The sequence below is a fragment of the Phyllobates terribilis genome, unplaced genomic scaffold, assembly GCF_046119375.1.
Source record: "Phyllobates terribilis strain yellow unplaced genomic scaffold, ASM4611937v1 Scaffold_14__1_contigs__length_39327217, whole genome shotgun sequence".
Lineage (NCBI taxonomy): Eukaryota > Metazoa > Chordata > Amphibia > Anura > Dendrobatidae > Phyllobates > Phyllobates terribilis.
In genome coordinates this window covers 13,123,236-13,148,951 of record NW_027362774.1, presented here as the reverse complement: position 1 = coordinate 13,148,951, position 25,716 = coordinate 13,123,236, and the positions used below count along the sequence as shown (strand labels likewise).

The window sequence follows — 25,716 nt, the reverse complement described above, 5'->3', positions numbered from 1 at the left end:
CAAATTCTGATCTGTTGCTTATGAATATAATAATATAATGCTGTCGTTTCCCGCAGTGCGGAGCATTGTATGGTGTGTTTGGGGTCGGGGTCCTTCCTGCTGCCCGTCTCCTCTCTCCCTCACCCGCGGCTCTTCTGTATCTAACCCTCGGATGTGATGATACATTTCTCTGCTGCAGACATTGTGATCTCCTGTGAACTATGGAAAGTAAGAGACGAATAATCCGGATTTCTGGATTAGGATTACTGCAGGAATTTCACCATTATATATTGTGTGTTGGGTATTGTGCCCGGCACAGCAGAGGTTAAAAGGATGTAGACATGAGTCAGATGCCAACCTCTTGGGCACAGCTGCCCGCCCGGCCTGCGAGATCTGCCGGGAAACCGAGCCTCTAATCCACCTTCTACCCTTGGAAGGTAAACAGTCCATTAAGCCGCTGAGGTATGAATGGGGTTTTGTTCCTTGTGTAATGTGTTGATCGGGAGCTATGGTGAAGACTGTTTATATGGTCGCCACTGCCGGCCGCTGATATGGGAGAAATGAAAGCTTTGAATCGAGCAGAATTGTGAATGCAGCTCTGAAGCTTAAAGTCAGCAGTAACCATGGATCAGCTAAAGAGAAGTGATGAATTAATTAGACTTGGTGAAAATCGATTCGCAGGAAGCCAGGTCCAGCAGCAGCCAGGTGCGGTGATCTGTGTCTATCAAGGAGATTGAAGTCAGCAGATTTGTGAATGCAGCTCTGGAGCATACAGCCAACAGTAACCAGGCATTAGTCCTGGCCGCCGCTGGACTGGATCCTGAGAATCAACTCTGTAATAAATACATGACTTCTCATCAGCTGGTCACTGGTTAATTTTGCATTATGCTCCAGAGCTGCATTCACAGTTCTGCTCACTTCAATCTTGTTGTCGGCCAGAGATTTCTGACTTTGCCGCTCGATTGTCACCATCTCTGGCATTGGTGCAATGACTTCTTTCCTTCTCTCTATACTTACACACGCTGTGACACATGAAGGTTATTACGTATCTGGGATTTTATTCATTCTCTTGGACGGAGGAAATGAGAACATTGTCGTCCTCGGCGTTGTCCATGGAGGGTCCTATGTGCGTCCTGTTTCCCGCCCCGGACCCCATATATTTGGTGGTGACATCATTCTTATCGGGGCTGGACATTTCCTTTAGGGAAGTTGTCACTGATACATTGTTAGCCACTTGCCAGTTCTCCCTGGTGGCGGCCTGGGCACTGTATAATAGGGCGACGCCCGGGTGCTGTATGATGGGGCGGCCCGGGAGCTGTATGATGGGGCGGTCCGGGTGCTGTATAATGGGGCATCCCGGGAGCTGTATGATGGGGTGGTCCGGGTGCTGTATAATGGGGCATCCCAGGAGCTGTATGATGGGGCATCCCGGGAGCTGTATGATGGGGCGGCCCAGGAGCTGTATGATGGGGCGGCCCAGGAGCTGTATGATGGGGCGGCCCAGGAGCTGTATGATGGGGCGGCCCGGGAGCTGTATAATGGGGCGGCCCGGGAGCTGTATGATGGGGCGGCCCAGGAGCTGTATGATGGGGCGGCCCGGGAGCTGTATGATGGGGCGGCCCAGGAGCTGTATGATGGGGCGGCCCGGGTGCTGTATGATGGGGCGGCCCGGGAGCTGTATGATGGGGCGGTCCGGGTGCTGTATAATGGGGCATCCCGGGAGCTGTATGATGGGGTGGTCCGGGTGCTGTATAATGGGGCATCCCAGGAGCTGTATGATGGGGCATCCCGGGAGCTGTATGATGGGGCGGCCCAGGAGCTGTATGATGGGGCGGCCCGGGAGCTGTATGATGGGGCGGCCCGGGAGCTGTATGATGGGGCGGCCCGGGAGCTGTATAATGGGGCGGCCCGGGAGCTGTATGATGGGGCGGCCCAGGAGCTGTATGATGGGGCGGCCCGGGAGCTGTATGATGGGGTGGCCCGGGAGCTGTATAATGGGGCATCCCGGGAGCTGTATGATGGGGCGGCCCAGGAGCTGTATGATGGGGTGGCCCGGGAGCTGTATAATGGGGCGGCCCGGGTGCTGTATGACAGGGTGGCCCGGGAGCTGTATAAAGGGGTGGCCCTGGAGCTGTTTAATGGGGTGGCCCGGGCGCGGTATGACGGGGTGGCCCGGGCGCTGTATGACGGGGTGACAGGTGACTGGCAGCAGGGGTGACGGGGTGGCAGGTGACTGGCAGCAGGGGTGACGGGGTGGCAGGTGACTGGCAGCAGGGGTGACGGTGCGCGGTCAGTAATGACGCGCTTCAGGCTAAACCCTCACAGGCTGGGTCTCATTTTGGGGTGACTTTCTGCTCCTGGACCCCATTAAGTGTCCGCCTGCTGTGTGCCCCCGGCCATCGCCTCCTCGCTGACGGCTACTGATATCTTACATTATCTCCGCTTGATGTCAGTGAATGGAGAAACTCAGTCAGGATCTCATTGCTCATTGTCTCCATTCTCCGCCTGCAGTCAGCTCCTGTGACCCCTGTAGTAAGACGGCTGGTTTGTAACTTGTAATCCTCCAGCTGCTGCAAAACTACAGTCCCCAACATGTCCTGACCTGCCGCCTGCTGGGCCTTGTAGTTGCAGCCACGGATGGTGGAGCCGGGGACAGCGCCGTCGGCCCTCACTCTCCCCCTTGTGGCCGGTGCCCGCAGTGCACAGGAGGGGGCGGGGCCGGGATGAGCGCAGCTCTGGGGCTCTCACTGCTGAATATGGCAGCGAGGTGAGCGGAGGAGCCGGAGAGATGGTGAGCGGCAGCGACTTGTGGGGGCTCTGGGGGCCGGGTACCGCGGGCTGTGGTGACTCTTCTGCTCCTTGTGATGGCGGCACTTGTGGAGTTTGTAACTTTTCTTTCTGATAGTTTATTAGAGTGATGTAAATATAACACACGGCGTGTCCCGTCTGTGACTTATAACGCGTGCCGTGTCCCGTCTGTGACTTGTAGCGAGCTCCGTGTCCCGTCTGTGACTTGTAGCGCGCTCCGTGTCCCGTCTGTGATATGTAGCGAGCGCCGTGTCCCGTCTGTGATTTGTAGCGAGCTCCGTGTCCCGTCTGTGATTTGTAGCGAGCGCCGTGTCCAGTCTGTGATTTGTAGCGAGCGCCGTGTCCCGTCTGTGACTTATAACGCGTGCCGTGTCCCGTCTGTGACTTATAACGCGTGCCGTGTCCCGTCTGTGACTTGTAGCGAGCTCCGTGTCCCGTCTGTGACTTGTAGCGCGCTCCGTGTCCCGTCTGTGATATGTAGCGAGCGCCGTGTCCCGTCTGTGATTTGTAGCGAGCTCCGTGTCCCGTCTGTGATTTGTAGCGAGCGCCGTGTCCAGTCTGTGATTTGTAGCGAGCGCCGTGTCCCGTCTGTGACTTATAACGCGTGCCGTGTCCCGTCTGTGACTTGTAGCGAGCGCCGTGTCCCGTCTGTGACTTATAACGCGTGCCGTGTCCAGTCTGTGATTTGTAGCGAGCGCCGTGTCCCGTCTGTGACTTATAACGCGTGCCGTGTCCAGTCTGTGACTTGTAGCGAGCGCCGTGTCCCGTCTGTGATATGTAGCGAGCGCCGTGTCCCGTCTGTGACTTATAACGCGTGCCGTGTCCCGTCTGTGACTTGTAGCGAGCGCCGTGTCCCGTCTGTGACTTATAACGCGTGCCGTGTCCAGTCTGTGATTTGTAGCGAGCGCCGTGTCCCGACTGTGACTTATAACGCGTGCCGTGTCCCGTCTGTGACTTGTAGCGAGCGCCGTGTCCCGTCTGTGATTTGTAGCGAGCGCCGTGTCCCGTCTGTGACTTGTAGCGAGCGCCGTGTCCCGTCTGTGACTTATAACGCGTGCCGTGTCCCGTCTGTGACTTGTAGCGAGCGCCGTGTCCCGTCTGTGACTTGTAGCGAGCGCCGTGTCCCGTCTGTGACTTATAACGCGTGCCGTGTCCCGTCTGTGACTTGTAGCGAGCGCCGTGTCCCGTCTGTGACTTATAACGCGTGCCGTGTCCAGTCTGTGACTTGTAGCGAGCTCCGTGTCCCGTCTGTGACTTGTAGCGAGCTCCGTGTCCCGTCTGTGACTTGTAGCGAGCGCCGTGTCCCGTCTGTGATATGTAGCGAGCGCCGTGTCCAGTCTGTGACTTGTAGCGAGCTCCGTGTCCCGTCTGTGATTTGTAGCGAGCGCCGTGTCCCGTCTGTGATTTGTAGCGAGCGCCGTGTCCAGTCTGTGATTTGTAGCGAGCGCCGTGTCCAGTCTGATTTGTAGCGAGCGCCGTGTCCAGTCTGTGATTTGTAGCGAGCGCCGTGTCCAGTCTGTGATTTGTAGCGAGCGCCGTGTCCCGTCTGTGATTTGTAGCGTGCGCCGTGTCCCGTCTGTGATTTGTAGCGAGCGCCGTGTCCCGTCTGTGATTTGTAGCGAGCGCCGTGTCCCGTCTGTGACTTGTAGCGAGCGCCGTGTCCCGTCTGTGACTTGTAGCGAGCTCCGTGTCCAGTCTGTGATTTGTAGCGAGCTCCGTGTCCCGTCTGTGACTTGTAGCGAGCTCCGTGTCCAGTCTGTGATTTGTAGCGAGCGCCGTGTCCCGTCTGTGATTTGTAGCGAGCGCCGTGTCCCGTCTGTGATTTGTAGCGAGCGCCGTGTCCCGTCTGTGATTTGTAGCGAGCGCCGTGTCCCGTCTGTGATTTGTAGCGAGCGCCGTGTCCCGTCTGTGATTTGTAGCGAGCGCCGTGTCCCGTCTGTGATTTGTAGCGAGCGCCGTGTCCCGTCTGTGATTTGTAGCGAGCGCCGTGTCCCGTCTGTGATTTGTAGCGAGCGCCGTGTCCCGTGTGATTTGTAGCGAGCGCCGTGTCCCTTCTGTGATTTGTAGCGAGCTCCGTGTCCCGTCTGTGATTTGTAGCGAGCTCCGTGTCCCTTCTGTGATTTGTAGCGAGCTCCGTGTCCCTTCTGTGATTTGTAGCGAGCTCCGTGTCCCGTCTGTGATTTGTAGCGAGCGCCGTGTCCCGTCTGTGATTTGTAGCGAGCGCCGCGTCCCGTCTGTGATTTGTAGCGAGCGCCGTGTCCCGTCTGTGATTTGTAGCGAGCGCCGTGTCCCGTCTGTGATTTGTAGCGAGCGCCGTGTCCTGTCTGTGACTTGTCCCGTCTGTGATTTGTAGCGAGCGCCGTGTCCCTTCTGTGATTTGTAGCGAGCGCCGTGTCCCGTCTGTGATTTGACTTGTCTGTGATTTGTAGCGAGCACCGTGTCCCGTCTGTGATTTGACTTGTCTGTGATTTGACCTGTCTGTGATTTGTAGCGAGCGCCATGTCCCGTCTGTGATTTGTAGCGACCGCCGTGTCCCGTCTGTGATTTGACTTGTCTGTGATTTGACCTGTCTGTGATTTGTAGCGAGGGCCATGTCCCGTCTGTGATTTGTAGCGAGCGCCGTGTCCCGTCTGTGATTTGTAGCGAGCGCCGTGTCCCGTCTGTGATTTGTAGCGAGCGCCGTGTCCCGTCTGTGATTTGTAGCGAGCGCCGTGTCCCGTCTGTGATTTGTAGCGAGCGCCGTGTCCCGTCTGTGATTTGGAGCGAGCGCCGTGTCCCGTCTGTGATTTGGAGCGAGCGCCGTGTCCCGTCTGTGATTTGGAGCGAGCGCCGTGTCCCGTCTGTGATTTGCAGCGAGCGCCGTGTCCCGTCTGTGATTTGCAGCGAGCGCCGTGTCCCGTCTGTGATTTGCAGCGAGCGCCGTGTCCCGTCTGTGATTTGTAGCGAGCGCCGTGTCCCGTCTGTGATTTGTAGCGAGCGCCGTGTCCCGTCTGTGATTTGTAGTGAGCGCCGTGTCCCGTCTGTGATTTGTAGCGAGCGCCGTGTCCCGGCTGTGATTTGCAGCTAGCGCCGTGTCCCGTCTGTGATTTGCAGCGAGCGCCGTGTCCCGTCTGTGATTTGCAGCGAGCGCCGTGTCCCGTCTGTGATTTGCAGCGAGCGCCGTGTCCCGTCTGTGATTTGCAGCGAGCGCCGTGTCCCGTCTGTGATTTGTAGCGAGCGCCGTGTCCCGTCTGTGATTTGTAGCGAGCGCCGTGTCCCTTCTGTGATTTGTAGCGAGCGCCGTGTCCCGTCTGTGATTTGTAGCGAGCGCCGTGTCCCTTCTGTGATTTGTAGCGAGCGCCGTGTCCCTTCTGTGATTTGTAGCGAGCGCCGTGTCCCTTCTGTGATTTGTAGCGAGCGCCGTGTCCCTTCTGTGATTTGTAGCGAGCGCCGTGTCCCGTCTGTGATTTGTAGCGAGCGCCGTGTCCCTTCTGTGATTTGTAGCGAGCGCCGTGTCCCGTCTGTGATTTGTAGCGAGCGCCGAGTCCCTTCTGTGATTTGTAGCGAGCTCCGTGTCCCTTCTGTGACTTGTAGCGAGCTCCGTGTCCCGTCTGTGATTTGTAGCGAGCTCCGTGTCCCTTCTGTGATTTGTAGCGAGCTCCGTGTCCCGTCTGTGATTTGTAGCGAGCTCCGTGTCCCGTCTGTGATTTGTAGCGAGCGCCGTGTCCCGTCTGTGATTTGTAGCGAGCGCCGTGTCCCGTCTGTGATTTGTAGCGAGCGCCGTGTCCCATCTGTGATTTGTAGCGAGCTCCGTGTCCCTTCTGTGATTTGTAGCGAGCTCCGTGTCCCTTCTGTGATTTGTAGCGAGCTCCGTGTCCCGTCTGTGATTTGTAGCGCGCCGTGTCCAGTCTGTGATTTGTAGCGAGCGCCGTGTCCCGTCTGTGATTTGTAGCGAGCGCCGTGTCCCGTCTGTGATTTGTAGCGAGCGCCGAGTCCCTTCTGTGATTTGTAGCGAGCTCCGTGTCCCGTCTGTGATTTGTAGCGAGCGCCGTGTCCCGTCTGTGATTTGTAGCGAGCGCCGTGTCCCGTCTGTGATTTGTAGCGAGCGCCGTGTCCCGTCTGTGATTTGTAGCGAGCGCCGTGTCCCGTCTGTGATTTGTAGCGAGCGCCGTGTCCCGTCTGTGATTTGTAGCGAGCGCCGTGTCCCGTCTGTGATTTGTAGCGAGCGCCGTGTCCCGTCTGTGATTTGTAGCGAGCGCCGTGTCCCGTCTGTGATGTGTAGCGTGCCGTGTCCTGACTGTGATTTGACCTGTCTGTGGTGTGTGGCGAGCGCCGTGTCCCGTCTGTGGTGTGTGGCGAGCGCCGTGTCCCGTCTGTGGTGTGTGGCGAGCGCCGTGTCCCGTCTGTGGTGTGTGGCGAGCGCCGTGTCCCATCTGTGATGTGTGGCGAGCGCCGTGTCCCCTCTGTGATGTGTGGCGAGCGCCTTGTCCCCTCTGTGATGTGTGGCGAGCGCCTTGTCCCGTCTGTGATGTGTGACGCGCGCCTTGTCCCGTCCGTGATGTGTGGCGAGCGCCGTGTCCCGTCTGTGATGTGTGGCGAGCGCCGTGTCCCGTCTGTGAAGTGTGGCGAGCGCCGTGTCCCGTCTGTGAAGTGTGGCGAGCGCCGTGTCCCGTCTGTGAAGTGTGGCGAGCGCCTTGTCCCGTCTGTGAAGTGTGGCGAGCGCCTTGTCCCGTCTGTGAAGTGTGGCGAGCGCCTTGTCCCGTCTGTGAAGTGTGGCGAGCGCCTTGTCCCGTCTGTGAAGTGTGGCGAGCGCCTTGTCCCGTCTGTGAAGTGTGGCGAGCGCCTTGTCCCGTCTGTGAAGTGTGGCGAGCGCCTTGTCCCGTCTGTGAAGTGTGGCGAGCGCCTTGTCCCGTCTGTGAAGTGTGGCGAGCGCCTTGTCCCGTCTGTGAAGTGTGGCGAGCGCCTTGTCCCGTCTGTGGTGTGTGACGCGCGCCTTGTCCCGTCTGTGGTGTGTGGCGAGCGCCGTGTCCCGTCTGTGATGTGTGGCGAGCGCCGTGTCTCGTCTGTGATGTGTGACGCGCGCCGTGTCCCGTCTGTGATGTGTGGCGAGCGCCGTGTCCCGTCTGTGATTTGACCTGTCTGTGATTTGCAGCGAGCGCCGTGTCCCGTCTGTGATTTGACCTGTCTGTGATTTGTAGCGAGCGCCGTGTCCCGTCTGTGATTTGTAGCGAGCGCCGTGTCCCATCTGTCATTTGTCCCGTCTGTGACTTGTAGTGAGCACCGTGTCCCGTCTGTGACTTGTAGCGCGCTCCGTGTCCCGTCTGTGATTTGTAGTGCACCGTGTCCTGTCTGTGATATGTAGCGAGCTCTGTGTCCTGTCTGTGATGTGTAGCGCGCCGTGTCCTGTCTGTGATGTGTAGCGCGCCGTGTCCTGTCTGTGATGTGTGGCGAGCGCCGTGTGTGGTGTGTGGCGAGCGCCTTGTCCCGTCTGTGATGTGTGACACGCGCCTTGTCCCGTCTGTGATGTGTGGCGCGCGCCGTGTCCCGTCTGTGATGTGTGGCGAGCGCCGTGTCCCGTCTGTGATGTGTGGCGAGCGCCTTGTCCCGTCTGTGATGTGTGGCGAGCGCCTTGTCCCGTCTGTGATGTGTGACGCGCGCCTTGTCCCGTCTGTGGTGTGTGGCGAGCGCCGTGTCCCGTCTGTGGTGTGTGGCGAGCGCCGTGTCCCATCTGTGGTGTGTGGCGAGCGCCGTGTCCCGTCTGTGATGTGTGGCGAGCGCTGTGTCTCGTCTGTGATGTGTGGCGAGTGCCGTCTCATCTGTGATGTGTGACGCGCGCCTTGTCCCGTCTGTGATGTGTGGCGAGCGCCGTGTCCCGTCTGTGATGTGTGACGCGCGCCGTGTCCCGTCTGTGATGTGTGGCGAGCGCCGTGTCTCGTCTGTGATGTGTGTTGAGCGCCGTGTCCCGTCTGTGATGTGTGGCGAGCGCCGTGTCCCGTCTGTGATTTGACCTGTCTGTGATTTGCAGCGAGCGCCGTGTCCCGTCTGTGATTTGACCTGTCTGTGATTTGTAGCGAGCGCCGTGTCCCGTCTGTGATTTGTAGCGAGCGCCGTGTCCCATCTGTCATTTGTCCCGTCTGTGACTTGTAGTGAGCACCGTGTCCCGTCTGTGATTTGTAGCGAGCGCCGTGTCCCGTCTGTGATTTGTAGTGCGCCGTGTCCTGTCTGTGATTTGTAGCGAGCGCCGTGTCCCATCTGTCATTTGTCCCGTCTGTGACTTGTAGTGAGCACCGTGTCCCGTCTGTGATTTGTAGCGAGCGCCGTGTCCCGTCTGTGATTTGTAGTGCGCCGTGTCCTGTCTGTGATATGTAGCGAGCTCTGTGTCCTGTCTGTGATGTGTAGCGCGCCATGTCCTGTCTGTGATATGTAGCGAGCTCTGTGTCCTGTCTGTGATGTGTAGCGCGTGCCGTGTCCCATCTGTGATTTGTCCCGTCTGTGACTTGTAGCGAGCGCCGTGTCCCGTCTGTGATTTGACCTGTCTGTGATTTGTAGCGAGCGCCGTGTCCCGTCTGTGATGTGTAGCGAGCGCTGTGTCCCGTCTGTGACTTGTAGCGCGCTCCGTGTCCCTTCTGTGATTTGTAGCGCGCTCCGTGTCCCTTCTGTGATTTGTATTGCGCTCCGTGTCCCGTCTGTGATTTGTATTGCGCTCCGTGTCCCGTCTGTGATTTGTATTGCGCTCCGTGTCCCGTCTGTGATTTGTATTGCGCTCCGTGTCCCGTCTGTGATTTGTATTGCGCTCCGTGTCCCGTCTGTGATGTGTAGCGAGCGCCGTGTCCCGTCTGTGATTTGTAGCGTGCCGTGTCCTGACTGTGATTTGACCTGTCTGTGATGTGTGGCGAGCGCCGTGTCCCGTCTGTGGTGTGTGGCGAGCGCAGTGTCCCGTCTGTGGTGTGTGGCGAGCGCCGTGTCCCGTCTGTGATGTGTGGTGAGCGCCGTGTCCCGTCTGTGATGTGTGGCGAGCGCCGTGTCCCCTCTTTGATGTGTGGCGAGCGCCTTGTCCCGTCTGTGATGTGTGACGCGCGCCTTGTCCCGTCCGTGATGTGTGGCGAGCGCCTTGTCCCGTCTGTGATGTGTGGCGAGCGCCTTGTCCCGTCTGTGAAGTGTGGCGAGCGCCTTGTCCCGTCTGTGAAGTGTGGCGAGCGCCTTGTCCCGTCTGTGAAGTGTGGCGAGCGCCTTGTCCCGTCTGTGGTGTGTGGCGAGCGCCTTGTCCCGTCTGTGGTGTGTGACGCGCGCCTTGTCCCGTCTGTGGTGTGTGGCGAGCGCCTTGTCCCGTCTGTGATGTGTGGCGAGCGCCGTGTCTCGTCTGTGATGTTTGGCGAGCGCCGTGTCCCGTCTGTGATGTGTGACGCGCGCCGTGTCCCGTCTGTGATGTGTGGCGAGCGCCGTGTCCCGTCTGTGATGTGTGGCGAGCGCCGTGTCCCGTCTGTGATTTGACCTGTCTGTGATTTGCAGCGAGCGCCGTGTCCCGTCTGTGATTTGCCCTGTCTGTGATTTGTAGCGAGCGCCGTGTCCCGTCTGTGATTTGTAGCGAGCGCCGTGTCCCATCTGTCATTTGTCCCGTCTGTGACTTGTAGTGAGCACCGTGTCCCGTCTGTGACTTGTAGCGCGCCGTGTCCTGTCTGTGATATGTAGCGAGCTCTGTGTCCTGTCTGTGATGTGTAGTGCGCCGTGTCCTGTCTGTGATGTGTGGCGAGCGCCGTGTGTGGTGTGTGGCGAGCGCCTTGTCCCGTCTGTGATGTGTGACACGCGCCTTGTCCCGTCCGTGATGTGTGGCGAGCGCCTTGTCCCGTCTGTGATGTGTGGCGAGCGCCGTGTCCCGTCTGTGATGTGTGGCGAGCGCCTTGTCCCGTCTGTGATGTGTGACGCGCGCCTTGTCCCGTCTGTGGTGTGTGGCGAGCGCCGTGTCCCGTCTGTGGTGTGTGGCGAGCGCCGTGTCCCATCTGTGGTGTGTGGCGAGCGCCGTGTCCCGTCTGTGATGTGTGGCGAGCGCCGTGTCTCGTCTGTGATGTGTGGCGAGTGCCGTGTCTCATCTGTGATGTGTGACGCGCGCCTTGTCCCGTCTGTGATGTGTGGCGCGCGCCGTGTCCCGTCTGTGATGTGTGGCGAGCGCCGTGTCTCGTCTGTGATGTGTGGTGAGCGCCGTATCCCGTCTGTGATGTGTGGCGAGCGCCGTGTCCCGTCTGTGATTTGACCTGTCTGTGATTTGCAGCGAGCGCCGTGTCCCGTCTGTGATTTGACCTGTCTGTGATTTGTAGCGAGCGCCGTGTCCCGTCTGTGATTTGTAGCGAGCGCCGTGTCCCATCTGTCATTTGTCCCGTCTGTGACTTGTAGTGAGCACCGTGTCCCGTCTGTGATTTGTAGCGAGTGCCGTGTCCCGTCTGTGATTTGTAGAGCGCCGTGTCCTGTCTGTGATATGTAGCGAGCTCTGTGTCCTGTCTGTGATGTGTAGCGCGCCATGTCCTGTCTGTGATATGTAGCGAGCTCTGTGTCCTGTCTGTGATGTGTAGCGCGTGCCGTGTCCCATCTGTGATTTGTCCCGTCTGTGACTTGTAGCGAGCGCCGTGTCCCGTCTGTGATTTGACCTGTCTGTGATTTGTAGCGAGCGCCGTGTCCCGTCTGTGATGTGTAGCGAGCGCTGTGTCCCGTCTGTGACTTGTAGCGCGCTCCGTGTCCCTTCTGTGATTTGTATTGCGCTCCGTGTCCCGTCTGTGATTTGTATTGCGCTCCGTGTCCCGTCTGTGATTTGTATTGCGCTCCGTGTCCCGTCTGTGATGTGTAGCGAGCGCCGTGTCCCGTCTGTGATTTGTAGCGTGTCGTGTCCTGACTGTGATTTGACCTGTCTGTGATGTGTGGCGAGCGCCGTGTCCCGTCTGTGGTGTGTGGCGAGCGCCGTGTCCCGTCTGTGATGTGTGGTGAGCGCCGTGTCCCGTCTGTGATGTGTGGCGAGCGCCGTGTCCCCTCTTTGATGTGTGGCGAGCGCCTTGTCCCGTCTGTGATGTGTGGCGAGCGCCTTGTCCCGTCTGTGATGTGTGACGCGCGCCTTGTCCCGTCCGTGATGTGTTGCGAGCGCCGTGTCCCGTCCGTGATGTGTGGCGAGCGCCGTGTCCCATCTGTGATGTGTGGCGAGCGCCTTGTCCCGTCTGTGATGTGTGGCGAGCGCCTTGTCCAGTCTGTGATGTGTGACGCGCGCCTTGTCCCGTCTGTGTTGTGTGGCGAGCGCCGTGTTTCGTCTGTGGTGTGTGGCGAGCGCCGTGTCCCGTCTGTGATGTGTGGCGAGCGCCGTGTCTCGTCTGTGATGTGTGGCGAGCGCTGTGTCCCGTCTGTGATGTGTGGCGAGCGCCGTGTCCCGTCTGTGATGTGTGGCGAGCGCCGTGTCTCGTCTGTGATGTGTGGCGAGCGCCGTGTCCCGTCTGTGATGTGTGGCGAGCGCCGTGTCCCGTCTGTGATGTGTGGCGAGCGCCGTGTCTCGTCTGTGATGTGTGGTGAGCGCCGTGTCCCGTCTGTGATTTGCAGCGAGCGCCGTGTCCCGTCTGTGATTTGTAGCGAGCGCCGTGTCCCCTCTGTGATTTGTAGCGAGCGCCGTGTCCCATCTGTCATTTGTCCCGTCTGTGACTTGTAGTGAGCACCGTGTCCCGTCTGTGACTTGTAGCGCGCTCCGTGTCCCGTCTGTGATTTGTAGCGAGCGCCGTGTCCCGTCTGTGATTTGTAGTGCGCCGTGTCCTGTCTGTGATATGTAGCGAGCTCTGTGTCCTGTCTGTGATGTGTAGCGCGCCGTGTCCTGTCTGTGATATGTAGCGAGCTCTGTGTCCTGTCTGTGATGTGTAGCGCGTGCCGTGTCCCATCTGTGATTTGTCCCGTCTGTGACTTGTAGCGAGCGCCGTGTCCCGTCTGTGATTTGACCTGTCTGTGATTTGTAGCGAGAGCCGTGTCCCGTCTGTGATTTGACCTGTCTGTGATTTGTAGCGAGAGCCGTGTCCCGTCTGTGATGTGTAGCGAGCGCTGTGTCCCGTCTGTGACTTGTAGCGCGCTCCGTGTCCCTTCTGTGATTTGTAGCGCGCTCCGTGTCCCGTCTGTGATTTGTATTGCGCTTCGTGTCCCGTCTGTGATTTGTATTGCGCTCCGTGTCCCGTCTGTGATGTGTAGCGAGCGCCGTGTCCCGTCTGTGATTTGCAGCGTGCCGTGTCCTGACTGTGATTTGACCTGTCTGTGATGTGTGGCGAGCTCCGTGTCCCGTGTGTGGTGTGTGGCAAGCGCCGTGTCCCGTCTGTGGTGTGTGGCGAGCGCAGTGTCCCGTCTGTGGTGTGTGGCGAGCGCAGTGTCCCGTCTGTGGTGTGTGGCGAGCGCCGTGTCTCGTCTGTGATGTGTGACGCGCGCCTTGTCCCGTCTGTGATGTGTGGCGCGCGCCGTGTCCCGTCTGTGATGTGTGGCGAGCGCCGTGTCTCGTCTGTGATGTGTGACGCGCACCATGTCCCGTCTGTGATGTGTGGCGAGCGCCGTGTCCCGTCTGTGATGTGTGGCGAGCGCCGTGTCCCGTCTGTGATGTGTGGCGAGCGCCGTGTCTCGTCTGTGATGTGTGACGCGCACCGTGTCCCGTCTGTGATGTGTGGCGAGCGCAGTGTCCCGTCTGTGGTGTGTGGCGAGCGCAGTGTCCCGTCTGTGGTGTGTGGCGAGCGCCGTGTCTCGTCTGTGATGTGTGACGCGCGCCTTGTCCCGTCTGTGATGTGTGGCGCGCGCCGTGTCCCGTCTGTGATGTGTGGCGAGCGCCGTGTCTCGTCTGTGATGTGTGACGCGCACCGTGTCCCGTCTGTGATGTGTGGCGAGCGCCGTGTCTCGTCTGTGATGTGTGACGCGCACCGTGTCCCGTCTGTGATGTGTGGCGAGCACCGTGTCCCGTCTGTGATGTGTGGCGAGCGCCGTGTCCCGTCTGTGATGTGTGGCGAGCGCCTTGTCCCGTCTGTGATGTGTGGACACTTGTGTCACTCTCGGCCATGATGTCAGTGCGTTGTGTCCTCGAGCCCATCGTGTGGCGCAGTAATGGTGGCGTTGGTGGTTGTCACCTTCCTCATAGTGAGGCGCTTGGTGCCAGTATACAGAGAGTGGTTTATACCCTGGGAGATCAGCGGCGCCATCCTGTGCACAGGTATTATAGTGTGTCTGACCTGCAGAGCATCCAGTCGACCCCAGTGCTCAGCGTATTACCAGACTGGATATTGCTGGGCACCAGTGCCAGCCGGACCGTGACTGCTGGGCAGACGGGTGATACTGGGTAACATCGACCCCAGAAGTGACGGCCCGGTGTTTCTGGTAATTCACCGGTCACCTTAGACACGGTGATACCTGTGCAGATGGCTGATCTGATGGGCACCTGGGATGCTGGGTGTCCCCGGTGCCCTGAATATGACACAGTGTGAAGGAGTGTTGTGGTACTGATTATGGGCACGTGATCTAGTGAGTAGCAGACTGGCGGTGTGCTGGGGATCAGTGATACTGGTGCAGTCTAGTGCTCTGCGTGGCATCATAGGTGTCCTGGCACATCGGTGGGTTCCCTTGCAGTCACCCGCTTGCTCAGGTGATATAGTGCACCTGGCACCTGAGCAGACACATGCGCAGCGCCCGGCTCCAGAACGCCCCCAGTGCAGGACACGACATGAAACCCTTCAGAGGATCGGGCACAGACTCTGAGTCCTAGCGTGGGAAGGACAGTGCTGCGCTGCTCAAACCCTGAGAGGAAAGAAACATGTTTAATTTGGGCAGGTGCCAGTGTAGAATGAGCCGAGGCTGGTGAGCCGGAGCCTGCTGCGCGCTGCGTGCGGTGCTGCACCTTGTGTCAGGGGTCAGAGACTGGACAGCGGTGCAGCCGGATCGCAGGATGAGGGAGCAGGTGCCGGGTATCTGCATCACCAGCCTGCGACACACCACCTTCCCCTGTGCTGAAAAAAGAGGAAACTGGTTACATTTGTATCTCCGGCATTCAGCAGAATTGATAAGAATAATGTCCAACTGTCGTGGAAACAGCGAATATTGTGTGATACCCCCTATACCTCACACAGCAAATAATAACATGGCCCTAACTAAGGGGACGCTGCGACTACCCTGTGCTACCTCCTGTATTATACTCCAGAGCTGCACTCACTATTCTGCTGGTGCAGTCACTGTGTACATACAATTACATTACTGATCCTGAGTTGCATTCTGTATTATACTCCAGAGCTGCACTCACTATTCTGCTGGTGCAGTCACTGTGTACATACATTACATTACTGATCCTGAGTTACATCCTGTATTATACTCCAGAGCTGCCCTCACTATTCTGCTGGTGCAGTCACTGTGTACATACATTACATTACTGATCCTGAGTTACCTCCTGTATTATACTCCAGAGCTGCACTCACTATTCTGCTGGTGCAGTCACTGTGTACATACATTACATTACTGATCCTGAGTTACATCCTGTATTATACTCCAGAGCTGCACTCAATATTCTACTGGTACAGTCACTGTGTATATACATTACATTACTGATCCTGAGTTACCTCCTGTATTATACTCCAGAGCTGCACTCACTATTCTGCTGGTGCAGTCACTGTGTACATACATTACATTACTGATCCTGAGTTACCTCCTGTATTATACTCCAGAGCTGCACTCACTATTCTGCTGTTGCTGTCACTGTGTACATACATTACATTACTGATCCTGAGATACATCCTGTATTATACTCCAGAGCTGTGCTCACTATTCTGCTGGTGCAGTCACTGTGTACATACATTACATTTCTGATCCTCAGTTACATGCTGTATTATACTCCAGAGCTGCACTCACTATTCTGCTGGTGCAGTCACTGTGTACATACATTACATTACTGATCCTGAGTTACATCCTGTATTATACTCCAGAGCTGCACTCACTATTCTGCAGGTGCAGTCACTGTGTACATACATTACATTACTGATCCTGAGTTACATCCTGTATTATACTCCAGAGCTGCACTCACTATTCTGCTGGTGCAGTCACTGTGTACATACATTACATTACTGATCCTGAGTTACTTCCTGTATTATACTCCAGAGCTGCACTCACTATTCTGCTGGTGCAGTCACTGTGTACATACATTACATTACTGATCCTGAGTTACATCCTGTATTATCCTCCAGAGCTGCACTCACTATTCTGCTGGTGCAGTCACTGTGTACATACATTACATTACTGATCCTGAGTTACATCCTGTATTATACTCCAGAGCTGCACTGCACTGCTGGTGCAGTCACTGTGTACATACATTACTGATCCTGAGTTACATCCTGTATTATACTCCAGAGCTGCACCCACTATTCTACTGGTACAGTCACTGTGTATATACATTACATTACTGATCCTGAGTTACCTCCTGTATTATACTCCAGAGCTGCACTCACTATTCTACTGGTACAGTCACTGTGTATATACATTACATTACTGATCCTGAGTTACCTCCTGTATTATACTCCAGAGCTGCACTCACTATTCTGCTGTTGCTGTCACTGTGTACATACATTACATTACTGATCCTGAGATACATCCTGTATTATACTCCAGAGCTGTGCTCACTATTCTGCTGGTGCAGTCACTGTGTACATACATTACATTACTGATCCTCAGTTACATCCTGTATTATACTCCAGAGCTGCACTCACTATTCTGCTGGTGCAGTCACTGTGTACATACATTACATTACTGATCCTGAGTTACATCCTGTATTATACTCCAGAGCTGCACTCACTATTCTGCAGGTGCAGTCACTGTGTACATACATTACATTACTGATCCTGAGTTACATCCTGTATTATACTCCAGAGCTGCACTCACTATTCTGCTGGTGCAGTCACTGTGTACATACATTACATTACTGATCCTGAGTTACTTCCTGTATTATACTCCAGAGCTGCACTCACTATTCTGCTGGTGCAGTCACTGTGTACATACATTACATTACTGATCCTGAGTTACATCCTGTATTATCCTCCAGAGCTGCACTCACTATTCTGCAGGTGCAGTCACTGTGTACATACATTACATTACTGATCCTGAGTTACCTCCTGTATTATACTCCAGAGCTGCACTCACTATTCTGCTGGTGCAGTCACTGTGTACATACATTACATTACTGATCCTGACTTACATCCTGTATTATACTCCAGAGCTGCACTCTCTGTTCTGCTGGTGCAGTCACTGTGTACGTACATTACATTACTGATCCTGAGTTACCTCCTGTATTATACTCCAGAGCTGCACTCACTATTCTGCTGGTGCAGTCACTGTGTACATACATTACATTACTGATCCTGAGTTACCTCCTGTATTATACTCCAGAGCTGCACTCACTATTCTGCTGGTGCAGTCACTGTGTACATACATTACATTACTGATCCTGAGTTACATCCTGTATTATACCCCAGAGCTGCACTCACTATTCTGCTGGTGCAGTCACTGTGCACATACATTACATTACTGATCCTGAGTTACATCCTGTATTATACTCCAGAGCTGCACTCACTATTCTGCTGGTGCAGTCACTGTGTACATACATTACATTACTGATCCTGAGTTACCTCCTGTATTATACTCCAGAGCTGCACTCACTATTCTGCTGGTGCAGTCACTGTGTACATACATTACATTACTGATCCTGAGTTGCATCCTGTATTATACTCCAGAGCTGCACTCACTATTCTGCTGGTGCAGTCACTGTGCACATACATTACATTACTGATCCTGAGTTACATCCTGTATTATACTCCAGAGCTGCACCCACTATTCTGCTGCTGCAGTCACTGTGTACATACATTACATTACTGATCCTGAGTTACCTCCTGTATTATACTCCAGAGCTGCACTCACTATTCTGGTGCAGTCACTGTGTACATACATTACATTACTGATTCTGAGTTACCTCCTGTGTTATCCTCCAGAGCTTCACTCACTATTCTGCTGGTACAGTCACTGTGTACATACATTACATTACTGATCCTGAGTTACATCCTGTATTATACTCCAGAGCTGCACTCACTATTCTGCTGGCGCAGTCAGTGTGTACATACATTACATTACTGATCCTGAGTTACATCCTGTATTATACTCCAGAGCTGCACTCTCTATTCTGCTGGTACAGTCACTGTGTACATACATTACATTACTGATCCTGAGTTACATCCTGTATTATACTCAAGAGCTGCACTCACTATTCTGCTGGTGCAGTCACTGTGTACATACATTACATTACTGATCCTGAGTTACATCCTGTATTATACTCCAGAGCTGCACTCTCTATTCTGCTGGTACAGTCACTGTGTACATACATTACATTACTGATCCTGAGTTACATCCTGTATTATACTCCAGAGCTGCACTCACTATTCTGCTGGTGCAGTCACTGTGTACATACATTACATTACTGATCCTGAGTTACATCCTGTATTATACTCCAGAGCTGCACTCACTATTCTGCTGGTGCAGTCACTGTGTACATACATTACATTACTGATCCTGAGTTACATCCTGTATTATACTCCAGAGCTGCACTCACTATTCTGCTGGTGGAGTCACTGTGTACATACATTACATTACTGATCCTGAGTTACATCCTGTATTATACTCCAGAGCTGCACTCACTATTCTGCTGGTGCAGTTACTGTGTACATACATTACATTACTGATCCTGAGTTACATCCTGTATTATACTCCAGAGCTGCACTCACTATTCTGCTGGTGGAGTCACTGTGTACATACATTACATTACTGATCCTGAGTTACATCCTGTATTATACTCCAGAGCTGCACTCACTATTCTGCTGGTGGAGTCACTGTGTACATACATTACATTACTGATCCTGAGTTACATCCTGTATTATACTCCAGAGCTGCACTCACTATTCTGCTGGTGCAGTCACTGTGTACATACATTACATTACTGATCCTGAGTTACCTCCTGTATTATACTCCAGAGCTGCACTCACTATTCTGCTGGTGGAGTCACTGTGTACATACATTACATTACTGATCCTGAGTTACATCCTGTATTATACTCCAGAGCTGCACTCACTATTCTGCTGGTGGAGTCACTGTGTACATACATTACATTACTGATCCTGAGTTACATCCTGTATTATACTCCAGAGCTGCACTCACTATTCTGCTGGTGGAGTCACTGTGTACATACATTACATTACTGATCCTGAGTTACATCCTGTATTATACTCCAGAGCTGCACTCACTATTCTGCTGGTGCAGTCACTGTGTACATACATTACATTACTGATCCTGAGTTACCTCCTGTATTATACTCCAGAGCTGTACTCTCTGTTCTGCTGGTGCAGTCTCGGCACTCTGTGCTCGGTCTTTGCTCCATGGTACAGGGAGGGGTGCGGCGTTTCTCTGGTCACTGTGCAGATCCGGATATTTACGTTTTGTCTGGAGATTAACGCTCCTCATTAATTTCTGGCCTCTTCCGCCTCATCCATTGTCACCAAGGTAAATTTGGTGTCTGGGGAATGTGAAGGGTTAAACACAGGGATCTCACAATGATGTTGAGTGTTATTGAAAGGACCACAAATACATTAGTGAGCAGTGGTGGAGGCTGATCCGGGTCAGTGGTCACCACTACAGGGGGTATGTTTAGGCTGTGTACTCTGTTTTTATCTTGTGTGTGTGTGTATATATATATATTATACACACAGGGCTATTTCCAGCCTCCAGGCACAGCCGCGGAGATGCTGAACTATTCTGGACCTGCAGTGCTGAACGATCCCTACTGTCCGCAGCTTCCAGGAAAGTGATGCAACCCTCATGTGTTGCCCCCACTCCAAGAAAAGCTGCTTTTAATGCAATATGGCAAATGCCAAACAAGTCATAGGGTGCAATCAGCTGAGACTGGAGGAGCTGTTTGATAAGGTCGGCAGGTCTTTTTTTGTCCATGCATTATTTTTTGCAGCAATTTGTCCAACAGCACCCCACAGTTCAGCATCCTGGACAGCTGGGAGTTTATGTAGGGTCACTCCGTGCCTGGACTCTGAGGTCATGTAGGCTGTAGTAAATACGGGGACTCGGTGTGTTGCTCAAGTCCTTTCCCCTGCGCTCCAGTTCATGCCCCCCTGTGTGGTGCTCCAGTCCATGCCCCCCCTCTGCACGTCCTGGTCCATGCCCCCCCTCTGCGCGTCCTGGTCCATGCCCCCCCCCTCTCCCCTCTGCGCGTTCTGGTCAATGCCCCCCCCCCTCTATGCTCTCTGGTCCATGCCCCCCCCTCTATGCGCTCTGGTCCATGCCCCCCCCCCCCCCCCCCCCCGCGCGCTTCGGTCCATGCCCCCCCCTGCGCACTCCGGTCCATGCCACCCCCCTGCGCGCTCCGGTCCATGATCCCCCCCCCCCGCCTTGCTCTCTTCAGTCCATGCCCCCCACCCCTCTGCGCACTCCGGTCCACGACCCCCCCTGCGCGCTGCTCCGGTCCACGACCCCCCCTGCGCTCTTCTCCGGTCCACGACCCCCCTGCGCTCTTCTCCGGTCCACGACCCCCCTGCGCTCTTCTCCGGTCCACGACCCCCCTGCGCTCTTCTCCGGTCTACGACCCCCCTGCGCTCTTCTCCGGTCCACGACCCCCCTGCGCTCTTCTCCGGTCCACGACCCCCCTGCGCTCTTCTCCGGTCCACGACCCCCCTGCGCTCTTCTCCGGTCCACGACCCCCCTGCGCTCTTCTCCGGTCCACGACCCCCCTGCGCTCTTCTCCGGTCCACGACCCCCCTGCGCTCTTCTCCGGTCCACGACCCCCCTGCGCTCTTCTCCGGTCCACGACCCCCCTGCGCTCTGCTCCGGGTACGACCCCCCTGCGCTCTGCTCCGGTCCACGACCCCCCTGCGCTCTGCTCCGGTCCACGACCCCCCTGCGCGCTGCTCCGGTCCACGACCCCCCTGCGCGCTGCTCCGGTCCACGACCCCCCTGCGCGCTGCTCCGGTCCACGACCCCCCTGCGCGCTGCTCCGGTCCACGACCCCCCTGCGCGCTGCTCCGGTCCACGACCCCCCTGCGCGCTGCTCCGGTCCACGACCCCCCTGCGCGCTGCTCCGGTCCACGACCCCCCTGCGCGCTGCTCCGGTCCTTGCCCGAGTCTCGGCTCTGCTTATTGCTTCCGCTCTCATTTGCATCACTGCTCTCACTTTTGCATAGAGGTAGATTGTTGCCAAGATTAACTCTTTATGTGCACTCAGCTTTTTCTCTGGACACTTGATCTTCTCTTTGCAAATAATTTTTTTTTTTTACGTCTTTTGTGCTGCTTAAGATAATTTTCTCCAGAGTTGCTTTCAAAATTCTGCTTCTCGGAACGAGCTGTTTATCTCCACCCTGTTGTCATTCATCCTAAAGCATAGGGGAGGAGCTGAGTTCTCAATCACTGACTAGGACCGCCCACTGGACTCCAGCCCAGAATGAGCAGACATTCCTGGTGCAGCCGCCCTCCCCGATTCCTTTCATGTACTTATAAGCTTTAAATCTCATTACCTTCTCAGGAACCTTTCCAGGACTCTGCGTTCTTTACACGGGGCGCAGCCGGGGTAGCACTGCTCCAGATGAGGCTTTTAATAGTTAATAAAGTTTTATTGTAAGAACCTCCCGGGTTATTGTCCTGCTGCGAGGTTACAAGACTTAGTTGTGTCATTAATCCGAAGTGTCGAACATTCCGCTCTTAGAACCTGGAGATGTTTCTGGTGACACCTTTCATCCCAACAAGCAACAGTTTTGATTAAGGGGTGTGTGTGTGATTAATAGAAGGGCGACTGGACGCCGGGGGGTTAAATGCGAACACACACTGGCATCCTGAGCTGGTAGAAGTAACAGTCTTTTAATCTGGCATCTCTGGGACCTGATAGGTGCTGGATTATCAAACAGAGATTTAAAGAGTACCTTTAAAATGTCCGGCTTTCGCTCATATTTTATTCCCTCTGATATCCTGAGTATTCCGCTTTTTTCCTTTTTTTAATCTTCCCTACGGTTCCAGAGATATGGGCCTTATTGTCTGCCAAAGGGGCGTGGCTCACAGGGTAATTAATGCAGAGCAGCGTAAAGACACGCCCCCCGAGAATCTGTAAGCGACGCCCCCTTTAGAAAAGACTGTAAATATTTACACTAAATAGAAAGGTCCCGACCTCTGGATCCCTACGGAGTTAAAAAATAATAATAATTAATTAATGTACTTAAGGGAACAGCGAGAACAAAAGCAAAAGCTGCTGACAGCTCAGAACCGCGAGAAAGACCCGAAATAGATCTGATGCCAGAAAAGAAAGATTTCACTGTGATATATTATATGTAGCAAGTAACGTTCAATAAAAGCAACGATAAATCCGTGCAGAAGCCCATAATAATGTCATGTGTGTACAGAGCCGTGTTTACTCATCACATCCTGTATATGGTATAATTATCACCGAGTCAACAACGGGAATCTCACACAACTGTTCCTGCATGAAGCTCTGAGGAATCCTGCACTGATCCTGAGTTACCTCCTGTATTATACTCCAGAGCTGCACTCACCATTCTGCTGGTGCAGTCACTGTCTACATACATTACATTACTGATCCTGAGTTACCTCCTGTATTATACTCCAGAGCTGCACTCACCATTCTGCTGGTGCAGTCACTGTCTACATACATTACATTACTGATCCTGAGTTACCTCCTGTATTATACTCCAGAGCTGCACTCTCTATTCTGCTGGTGCAGTCACTGTGTACATACATTACATTACTGATCCTGAGTTACATCCTGTATTATACTCCAGAGCTGCACTCACTATTCTGCTGGTGCAGTCACTGTGTACATACATTACATTACTGATCCTGAGTTACATCCTGTATTATACTCCAGAGCTGCACTCACTATTCTGCTGGTGCAGTCACTGTGTACATACATTACATTACTGATCCTGAGTTACATCCTGTATTATACTCCAGAGCTGCACTCACTATTCTGCTGGTGCAGTCACTGTGTACATACATTACATTACTGATCCTGTACTAATCCTGAGTTACAACCTGTATTATACCCCAGAGCTGCACTCACTATTCTGCTGGTGGAGTCACTGTGTACATACATTACTGATCCTGAGCTACCTCCTGTATTATATTATACTCCAGAGCTGCTCTCACTATTCTGCTGGTGCAGTCACTGTGTACATACATTACATTACTGATCCTGAGTTACATCCTGTATTATACTCCAGAGCTGCACTCACTATTCTGCTGGTGCAGTCACTGTGTACATACATTACATTACTGATCCTGAGTTACCTCCTGTATTATACTCCAGAGCTGCACTCACTATTCTGCTGGTGCAGTCACTGTGTACATACATTACATTACTGATCCTGAGTTACATCCTGTATTATACTCCAGAGCTGCACTCACTATTCTGCTGGTGCAGTCACTGTGTACATACATTACATTACTGATCCTGAGTTACATCCTGTATTATACTCCAGAGCTGCACTCACTATTCTGCTGGTGCAGTCACTGTGTACATACATTACATTACTGATCCTGAGTTACATCCTGTATTATTCTCCAGAGCTGTACTCACTATTCTGCTGGTTCAGTCACTGTGTACATACATTACATTACTGATCCTGAGTTGCATCCTGTATTATACCCCAGAGCTGCACTCACTATTCTGCTGGTGCAGTCACTGTGTACATACATTACTGATCCTGAGTTACATCCTGTATTATACTCCAGAGCTGCACTCACTATTCTGCTGGTGGAGTCACTGTGTACATACATTACATTACTGATCCTGTACTGATCCTGAGTTACATCCTGTATTATACTCCAGAGCTGCACTCACTATTCTTCTGGTGCAGTCACTGTGTACATACATTACATTACATTACTGATCCTGAGTTACATCCTGTATTATACTCCAGAGCTGCACTCACTATTCTGCTGGTGCAGTCACTGTGTACATACATTACATTACTGATCCTGAGTTACATCCTGTATTATACTCCAGAGCTGCACTCACTAGTCTGCTGGTGCAGTCACTGTGTACATACATTACATTACTGATCCTGAGTTACCTCCTGCATTATACTTCAGAGCTGCACTCACTATTCTGCTGGTGCAGTCACTGTGTACATACATTACATTACTGATCCTGAGTTACCTCCTGTATTATACTCCAGAGCTGCACTCACTATTCTGCTGGTGCAGTCACTGTGTACACACATTACATTACTGATCCTGAGTTACCGCCTGCATTATACTTCAGAGCTGCACTCACTATTCTGCTGGTGCAGTCACTGTGTACATACATTACATTACTGATCCTGAGTTACATCCTGTATTATACTCCAGAGCTGCACTCACTATTCTGCTATATACATTACATCAGTACTGATTTCCTATAACTGTATATGAAGTAGAGGAGGATTCCTGTTGCCCCTGACTTATCAGCTGAGATGAGCACAATGAGGGTCCTGCTGTGATGGCTGAGTGCAGGTGTATGCTGAGAGTTGTAGTCCTGCTGGCGGCTGTGCTGTCCCTCTAGATCTGAGCTGTTGTGGGAATCTGTATCTGGTATTTTCTATGTATTTTGGACCTGTGGAGTATGGGCGGATGGCGGCCATTAGGCTGTAGGTGCGGCTGGCGTGGGCGATGTGGCAGGGGATGAGAGCGCTGACTTTGCGTTCTCCTCTCCGTCTGCTCTTTCCCACCCTTCAGATTTTGCAACCGAAAAGAGAGAGAGGATCGGTGGTCTCTGACGGCCCATTGTCTGCCAGTTCTGATGGCGCTGCAGTTTGTCCTGCCGAGTGCTTCCAGGTTAACCCCTCATTGCCTGGAAATTACTCTGCGGGATTTATGCAGCGAGCCGTGGAAAGTCGCCGAGTCGTCAGAGTTCTCTGAATTTCCATAAAGCCGATGATAAGTGAATGTTAATTGTCCTGGATTTTATATTTATATCATTTTCTATTATGGGGAAAGCTGTCATTATATAGAGGGCGACAACTGTGTATACGGCTGTCGCATCCTTTCCGTGGATGGAGCAGATGCATTTCCTTTAGTTGCCGATTTAGCCGCTGATTTCACCCTTTTTATTGCAATGAATGAAATCCGCAACATTCTCACTATAGATCGGACATTGACCCTAAAGCTTCCCGTCCCGCCGTGACGCATAAAGTGCAATCACCGCATCATGCAAAGTTCTGCCAAAGTGTTTGGGAAACTCTTCTTTAATCCAGCGAATGTCAGATCTAAAATTTCTCCCATCTAAGTGTTTGCTACATATCAACCAGCCCAGAGAATCCTCCATCCGCGGCACAAATCTCTCCGCCGTCCCTCTGCTTTGTTACAATGTATCAGTCTGGAGTTTCAGATTGTTTAGCGTCACTGAGGCGAGTTACGAGCTGATCTGCATGTTTTCTGACCTGGACCATAGTGACCGGTGCCTGTAACGGGTGCACTGTAAGTAAGGTCCGATCGGCATATTGGAGATCAGGAAGTGTTTTCTTATGTTTTTTTTTATTGGATTCTCGCCAAACCCTCTTCTTAAGGCTTCGTTCAGACACGCATATAACATGGCAGCCTGCACTAGTCTCCTCCGCGTCTTGGATGAGGCTGAAATAAAATCAGATCCCATATGGATCACACTTTGCCCCCTCGCATACCTAGCGCAGGGGGTCCTCAGTAAATACGTTCAGTGTGAAGATAGGCTGAAACGCTCCAAAACTTGGAAACACCAATTCCATCTATGAATCCACTCCGCTGTTCAGATGTGAAGTTATCAGAACTTTTTTTTTTTTCTTTTCCCAAAGTTGTTTTGGAAAACAGGAAACTTCTCCAAACTCTGCAGAAAAGCTGCCAGGAAAAGAAAAACGTTTCCAAAAA

The 25,716-nt window shown here is 53.8% G+C and overlaps 1 protein-coding gene across 2 annotated transcripts in view; it reads left to right on the top strand.

Annotated features, from left to right (window-relative positions):
* The first annotated feature begins 2,591 nt into the window (after window positions 1-2,591).
* LOC141175757 (pleckstrin homology domain-containing family G member 4B-like) overlaps window positions 2,592-25,716 on the top strand; it is a 73,250-nt gene continuing 50,125 nt past the window's right edge. For both annotated transcript variants that reach the window (XM_073659689.1, XM_073659688.1), the window contains exon 1: window positions 2,592-2,770. In XM_073659689.1, the coding sequence (XP_073515790.1) occupies window positions 2,768-2,770 (3 nt within the window). In that variant the 5' untranslated portion in view covers window positions 2,592-2,767. The remainder of the gene's footprint in view (window positions 2,771-25,716) is intronic.